Source organism: Prunus mume, linkage group LG3, assembly GCF_029339155.1.
Source record: "Prunus mume cultivar Tortuosa linkage group LG3, ASM2933915v1, whole genome shotgun sequence".
In the NCBI taxonomy this organism is placed as follows: Eukaryota; Viridiplantae; Streptophyta; class Magnoliopsida; order Rosales; family Rosaceae; genus Prunus; species Prunus mume.
The window spans coordinates 18,569,584-18,577,487 of record NC_142700.1 but is presented as its reverse complement, the minus strand read 5'-3'; the positions used below and the strand labels follow the sequence as shown (position 1 = coordinate 18,577,487).

General features: G+C 39.8%; 1 protein-coding gene across 1 annotated transcript; it reads right to left on the bottom strand.

The window, feature by feature from the left end:
• Positions 1 to 352: 352 nt before the first annotated feature.
• Positions 353 to 1,016, bottom strand: LOC148918982 (uncharacterized). The gene is made up of 2 exons (XM_089048752.1): positions 929 to 1,016; positions 353 to 819 (listed from the first exon to the last, which is right to left on the bottom strand). The coding sequence occupies exons 1-2, from the start codon at positions 1,014 to 1,016 to the stop codon at positions 353 to 355; spliced, it is 555 nt and encodes a 184-aa protein (XP_088904878.1).
• Between the last annotated feature and the right edge of the window lie 6,888 nt (positions 1,017 to 7,904).

Below are 7,904 nucleotides of genomic sequence, written 5' to 3'. Positions count from 1 at the left end.
ACTAAGAGCGCTTCCTGCCTCGTTGGCGGCTTGCATTACAGGTGTGAACTGCAGCTTCTTGCTCTTCTTGAGCCCTTGGGCTATGCATCTCCTTGCCATGGCTTGGTTATTGTTGATCTGTCCGATCCCGCCCCCAGAGATGGGATATTTGATCTTCTGATGTAGAGCAGATGTAATGGCCTCGATCTTGCTGATCCACGGTCGGCCCAAGATTCCGTTGTAGAGGAAAACCTCGTCGATGACCATGAAGGTTTGCGAGCAGACCACTAGGGGTGAGTGGACATCCAGGTCAATCGTTCCAACAGTGATTGATGTGGCCCCATTGAAGCCGATGAGCGATCTGGCAAGTTTGCTAATCTTGGGCTTGAACCCCATCTACATGAACTCGCTCGATCACAGCTTGTTCAATTTGGATGCAGATGACTAGGGCGTCATTATGTGGCAGGTCAAGCCCGATCAAGTCCTTCTTCTGGAAGCCGATGATAGGTGTATCAACAATGGTTGGTACTCCCGTTGTGACTTGGGAGAGATAAGTTGCCTGAGCGATCTTTCTCTTGCGCTCCTTGGTGGTCAGCCCGGACTCTTGGGGAGGTTCCTTGGTAGCTGCATCACGATCCTCGATCTGCTGGATAGCCTTCTTTGCAACGAACTCTGTGCAATGGCCTTCTCTGACCAGCTCCTCAAGGTGCCTTTTCCAAGCATCGCAGTTGTTGGTGTAATGACCGTGCTCCTTATGAAATGCGCAGTATTTACTGGTGTCTCTTTTTGAGGGTCTTTCTTCATGGGTGGTGGTCTCCTTACCCACGACTTGTCCTTCACCTGAGCTAGGATATGGTGGATTGGGATAACGAACTCAGTGAAGGTCCCTGTTTCTGAGCTTCCCTCTTGGGGCCGCGATCTGCGCTTATCTCGAGCTTTTTGCTCGAACTTTTGCTCTTTTGGCTTGCCTGCTTCGTCAGGTGGTCAACTTGCTTGCTAGCTTTCTTTGCGGCGTCGATCATCGTCCCAAAGTGCATAGCGCTCTGCCATCGCGATCACTTCTGCCAAGGTTTGACTTGGAGTTATGGCCAGCTCCCGGTATAGCTTGTGCTCGATTGGCAAGCCCTTCTTGAAAGTTGAGGATGCAACTTGGTTGTTGCATCCTATGATGTTAGCCTTCTCAGCCTTAAAAAGTCTCAGGTAGTCTCGTAGAGACTCGTCGCTTCTTGTGCGAGGTTGACGGGTGGTGCATGCTTTCTGACCGTCTTGTGGGAGGTGTACTCCTTTGTGAAAATAATGGCGAACTCCTTGAAGTTGCCTATTGACACAACGGTAGAGTGTGGAACCGATCTGGCTGCTCCTCGCGAGTCATCGCGAACACTTTGCACATCAGGCGTCGTCGCCTTATGCGGGATCGGCGCTCTTGAAGTGCCTCAAATAACTCTCGGTCGAGTCCCCTTGAATAGAGTGATGGATGGCGTTGTAAATCGCTTCAGTGGCGGAGCTCGTTCCACCTCGTCGGTAAAGGGCGAGCAGTCAACTCGATCAATTTCCTTTCACAGGGCCTCCTTTGTGCTTCCTTTGAGTCGGAGACCTCAGAGTTGGTCATTTAATAGCTTCTCGACATCCTCTGCTCGCAGGTTGGAGTCTTGGGCCAACGTCTTCGGTGCCTCAAGCGCGACTGGCTAACTTCTTCCTCGGTTCCCAAGGGTCAATCCTCTTGGGTGCCTTGCCCGTGAGGCAGATTAGGAGATTAAGCTTGTGAGGATTCCTCTGCAGCTTGTCGCCGCGTGTTGGTCCTCGAGCGGGCTGGTGGGCGTCGATCGTCATCCTCTGCTCGCAAGGAAGGTTGTTCAGGTAGACATCTTCGGTGCCTCGAGCGTGATTGGCTAACTTCTTCTCCAGCTCCCAAGGGTCGATCTCCTTGGTTGCCCTGCAGTTGGGGCATGAGAGAAGGTTGAGTTTGGGAGGATCCCTCCACAGCTTGTCGCCGTATGTTGGACATCGAGCGGGCTGGTGAGCGTTGATCATCATCCTCTGCTTGCGAGGAAGGTCGTTCAAGTCGACATCTTCGGTGCCTCGAGGGTGATTGGCTAACTTCTTCTCCAGCTCCCATGGGTCGATCCTCTTGGTTGCCCTGCCCGTGGGGCAGGAGAGAAGGTTGAATTTGGGAAGATCTCTCGCGCAGCTTGTCGCGCGACCGCTCACGAACTTGAGCTCCTTGTGGACCTAAGCGAGCACGAACATTGGATTGTGGGCCTAGCCTCTCGAGCACATTGGTCTTGGGACCTAACCTCGAACGGCTCAGAGTCTGCTCGCGGTATCTGCGTCTCGTCTGCGATCTTGCTATCTCCCTGCCGGTTTGCCCTATCCGACCACTGGGACCTCTCGAAGCTGCTCGCCCGGCATGCTCGTGTGCCCTCCTCTCCTCGTCATTGGGTCTAAGGTTGGGGCCTTGATTCGAGTTGATCTGCCTGAGTAGCTGACCAATCAAGTTATTTTGATCATCGACCTTCTGTGTGAGTTGATCAACCCATGAGTTAAGGTCCACCTGACTACGCGGGTCAAGTAGAGTGGTGTGCATCGGCCCCAAGCGGCATATGGGCTAGGGCTCCATTAGACGCGTACACAGTGCATATGTCAGGTGTGATCGCAGAGGAAGGAGAGAATGGATCTGCTCCAAGACTAGGACGACGTCAGAGTAGCCGTGGGGCTGTGCAGCAAGTCCGGTAGTTAAGTGGTGTGGCTGCTCTGTGCTCGGCGGCGAGGATAGCGAGGCGAGCAGCTCTATGTCGGCCGGCGTGCAAGGCTGTGGAGGTCAGGGTTATGTGGCGGCTGTTCTACAATTCCAGCAGTTGGAGGCGGCTGCAAAGCACTAGAAGACGGCTGCAAGGCGTTGGCAGCCATGATTCCGTGCGGTTGCATTAAGGTTTCCACCACGAAACCATGAGATGGGCCCGTCATGGTGGGGTTACTCTTCATACGTCTTGTATCAACCATGGTTGTTTGAAAAAATGTGTGAGAGATGGATTTAGAGCGCGCTTTGAATATATCTTGTGCTCTCAATGAAAGCACCAATTTGTGGGAGCAAATTTCGTCCCACTAGAATATTCGCCAAAGATTCCTTCGTCTTCTCCACTTCTCTTTCTCCCTGCAAAACAGATCGGGGTAAAGGACCACACCCAGGGGTGTTGGCCAAACGCCCTTCAATGCCTAAGTTAGGTAGGTATTTCAAGGAAAACCGGGTGACCGGTGCCGTGTGTGGTGGCCGGAACCTTGTGTCAGAGAGAGAAAGAAAGTGGTGGCTAGGGTTTGTCAGAATTAATTTCTGCAGAGTTTTAGTAGGAATTTAGACGTACCTTGACCTTTGTGCGTAGCCAAGTATTTATAATGGTATCGGAGATTAGGGTTTCAGAGGAATAATTCTGTAGATGGAAGGGAATTATTCCTCCCTTATTTGGAATTGATTTGATTAATTAGGGATTTGATTTATTAGGATTAATCAAATCCCTAATCGTGGTAGGTATCAGATCAAATCCTAATTTAATTAGGTAACTCCTCATTTAATTGGGAATTGGGGTAGGAATCAAATCAATTCCCAACTTAATTAGGTAATTCTCAATTTAATTGAGTAGCTCCCAATTAAATTGAGTAACTCCAATTAGGTTGAGTAATTTCCAATTAGGTCAAATAATCCCCAAATGGAAGGAATTATTTGACCTAGGATATGATTTAATTCGGTTCCCACACCACCCTTCTCCAAAGCTAACAGTGCCACCCACCTAAATTATTAATATTAATATCCCAAGTTTACATCTAGCAAGACGAAATATGGCAGAGTGGGGAATAAATACAATATATCAATTGTTCACATACATATCACCTGTGTTCCGTCGTTTCTTTGCCCACTTGTGGCCAGCTGAATTAATTAGAGAAGTGCTATGGAAAATAAGTACCATCCTCACCCCCTAAAATTACAATTTAGATTTAGGGAATGTTTGGATGGAGAGCTCAAACATGGTATCTAGACAAAATTTATGTTTTAAGGAATCGTATATTACGATTTCATTATAAATTGGGTTGATAAACGAGGAAGTTTTAAATTGGGACATTTTGGAAAAAGCAAAAGGAGAGAGAAAAATTTTAAAAGAAGCAAAAATGGACAAAAATGCCCTTATTTATTTGTAGATTTCCTAAGGAATCCAATACATTTGCATGTCTTTGATTTGAAAGTTGAGTGGTTTTTTTGTCTTTTTTGAAAAAGCTTTGGCTTTTTCCAAAAGTGAAAAAAAATTTATGTCTAAAACCTAAAAAACCTTTTTAAATTCAGCATTAAAAAAAAGAATTTAGAATATGAAAAGGTCGTAAATTTTATTTCTAAATTCCACCTAGATTTTGTTTCTTAAAAATCCCAAAACAATGCGAATTTTATATATATATATATATATATATAACCACATATATCCATGTCAAAACCACCGTCAGCATCCCCACCACCTAATTAAGCCACAAGTAATTCTAGTGTCGGTCACTTCTGGTGTTACAACCCCAAACCCGCCAACCACCTCTTGCCTTAGTCACTTCCTGTTACTGGACGTTAGTCACTTCTAATCAGTTGTAAGATTGGGGGATCAAAATAGAAAATAAAGTATATCAAACACATATGATTTAAAATCATTTTTTATTCTAATCTTGCCCCTTATGACTTGAATCAAGTAATAGTAATTTATGTCATATTGCCTATTGCCTATCCATTGGTATATATATTCTTTTTCATATTTTTGACAATGTGTAATAATATTTTATGTACCTTTTTTTTATAGGTAACATATAATTTCATCTGTCTATTTTTTGTATATGACTTACAGGTAGTATTCTAATTTATGTTCTTGACTTACAGGTAACATGATTTATCACTAAAAAAACTTTGTTGCTAATAATAACACTATTTACATGTATGTCATGTACATAACTTAATGTGGGTGCTTGTATGATCGATTGATATAATATGTGGGTCTTTACTTTCTATTGATTAAATTATATTTTATCCATATATTAGGAATACTATCAAGGAAAGAATTCAAAATTTAAAGAGTAATGTTACTCTTATCACCTTATATGGGAGTTGAAGTAGACAACCACTTCAATTAAAAAGTGTCAATAAATTATTAGGTGGTATGAAAATGTGGCATATAAATATGGTAAGAGTAGAATTATTCAAATTTAAAATATAGAAATCCAATTACAAGGAAATAATACATTAAATTTAGATTTTCAATGTGTTTTCCTTATTTACATTAAAGGGTAAAATCAACACAACAAAAAAAGTAATATATGTCAAAGGACCTATATCTAAAACAAAACACGTTGACTAAACCCAGTGGCAACTAAGAAGCCCTTTTTTTTTCTTTTTTTTTTCTTTTTTTTTTAACTCCATATAATTGTTCCCTCACTCCTTCCTTGTTGAACAAGAGTTTTCGAAACACCAAAGCAGCCAAGTCTTTCTCTAAATAGGCATCAGCGGAACTAGCAATAGGTAGCCTTTAAAAAATATTTAAAAATATTATATGTATTTTAATGTGATTTCACTCTATTAAAGATTAGTAGTCCACCCAAATATAGCCTAGGAACCCATTGTCCACTCAACCTATAGGCTTATAATCATCTTATATTTAATTTGTTTGCTCACTTAAGAGAATTTCCAATGGAGATGTCAAATAATATGTATCAAAATTGAATTTGATGGCTGATAACTTTAGTCAATGAAACTATGATACATTATAAGCGCACCAAACAATGGCTAGGACCCATATCTATTTTAATTGAAAAAATCTCATCCAATCCAGCTCACCAAACAGAACCTATTAACTTACGACGCCGCGTTATATAATGGCCAACTTTCTGCAAACTCATATCATGCAACGAAATATCAACCTTCTTGTAATGAAATGGGGCTTTTGAGCACGGTTTTTGTTAAGTCCTGTGTAGAGTTCTGGGGGAGGAAATGGAATATACAAGACGTATCCATAGTGGTTGTGTTTTTGGCTTCGCATTGCCTTTGTTTATTTGCACCCTTTCATTTCAACTGGGGTGCAATTTGGGTGGCTATGGCTCTCTGTCTTTTGACTGGTTCATGAGTGACTCTCTTACCATAGAAATCTTGCCCACATGAGTTTCACCCTTCCAAAATGACTAGTTTAGGAATACTAACGTCGCGCAAATACTTGCGCGACGATTTTTTTATTTTTTATTTTTTGTGTTTTAAATTTTTTTAATTAAAATAAGCTAATTTAATAGTTTGCACGACGAAATATTTTGTCGCGCAAGGTTTTTGAGTTTTTGTTTTATTATTTCTCTTATATTAATTTAATTACATTAATTTTTTCAAATTTTTACCTTTTAAATTTAATTTAATTGTATATATCTTTTAATTACTTTAATTTAAATTGACAAATTCAAAATAAAATTACATAAAATAGTGATCAAATTATCCAATAAATATATATATAATATTCAAAATGTACACATAAATTAACAAAGTACAATAATAAAATCATAATACAAGCCTATTATGGTGGTAGTGGCGGAGGATATGTTTCGATGGCGTTTTAATCCTCAACTTTAGCCGTCAAAGTCTCGCGACTCCCTACAAAAAAATAAATATGGTCAAATAACAAAAAATAACAAAAAATTGGCATAATCTCCCCTAAAATTGTTATACCCCAAATTCAACCCAAACTCCAATCCTCACCCTATACTCAACCCCAAACCCACACAAACTCAAAACTAACTCCAAAAACACATATTAATGAAAAAAAATTTAAAATTTGGGGAGAATATACCTTTTGGCAAGATTGAGAGTGAGTGAGAATGAGAGGGAGAAGTGAGTGTGAGAAAATTAGAGAAGAGAGTGAGTGAGAGTGAGAGATAGTGAAAAGAGAGATGAGAGTGAGAGTGAGAGATAGTGAAGAGAGAGATTAGAGATTAAGTAAAAGGAGTGAGTGCGAGAGAAAGGGTCGAATTTGGGGAGAGGGAAAGAGAGAGGAGAGGTAAGAGTAGAGAAATAAATTAAGAAAATGGTGGAGGAGTTATTTTGGCTTTTAAAATTGTATCACTTTCCGCGACAAAATATTGGTCGCGCAAAGTCTTAAAAAAAATTCTCATGTCCCATTTTTGGTGCCCACCCAAATTTTTAGAGTTTTACGTGACGAGTTGTTGGTTGCTTAAAGTTTTGCGCGACCAAAAAATTCCCGCGTCCCTTTTTATGTAACAACCCAAATTTTTAGAGTTTTGTGCGACGAACTGTTGGTCGCGCAAACTTTTGTGAGATGAAAAATTGGTTTGTAGCGCAATATTTATTAAAATAATTGTTATGAATAATAAAAAAATAAAATTATTTTATTTTACAATTTAAAATATAAATAAGGTTAAGGCACCAAATGTGTTTTCATTGCGCAAAGAAAATAATAAAAAATAAAAAAATAATTTAGTTTAACAATATAAAATATAAAAATAAGTAAATAACGGTTAGGGGACGAAATATGGATATTCATTGAGCAAAGTTTTCAAAAAATAATAAAAACTTATGAAAACAACTATATCTTAAAATTTATAATGTATAATTAAATAAAAATAAAAATTGGTTTGCCCGACGCATGTTTACATTATGACGTCGTGCTATTTGTTATATTTTAAAAAAAAAATTATTATTATAAAGTTTACTGAAAATGTGACTTTACTCCCTTCAAATTCAAATTTATTTATTTATTTTTTATATAGAACCCAGAATAATATATTTTCCTAACAAAAACCCAATCCTAACTACAATAATAAATTTAAAGCTACTAATAAACATATATGCTATTCAATTTCTTAAGTGTTACACGTACAAAATAAATAAATTTAAAGGTACTTAATAAATAAAT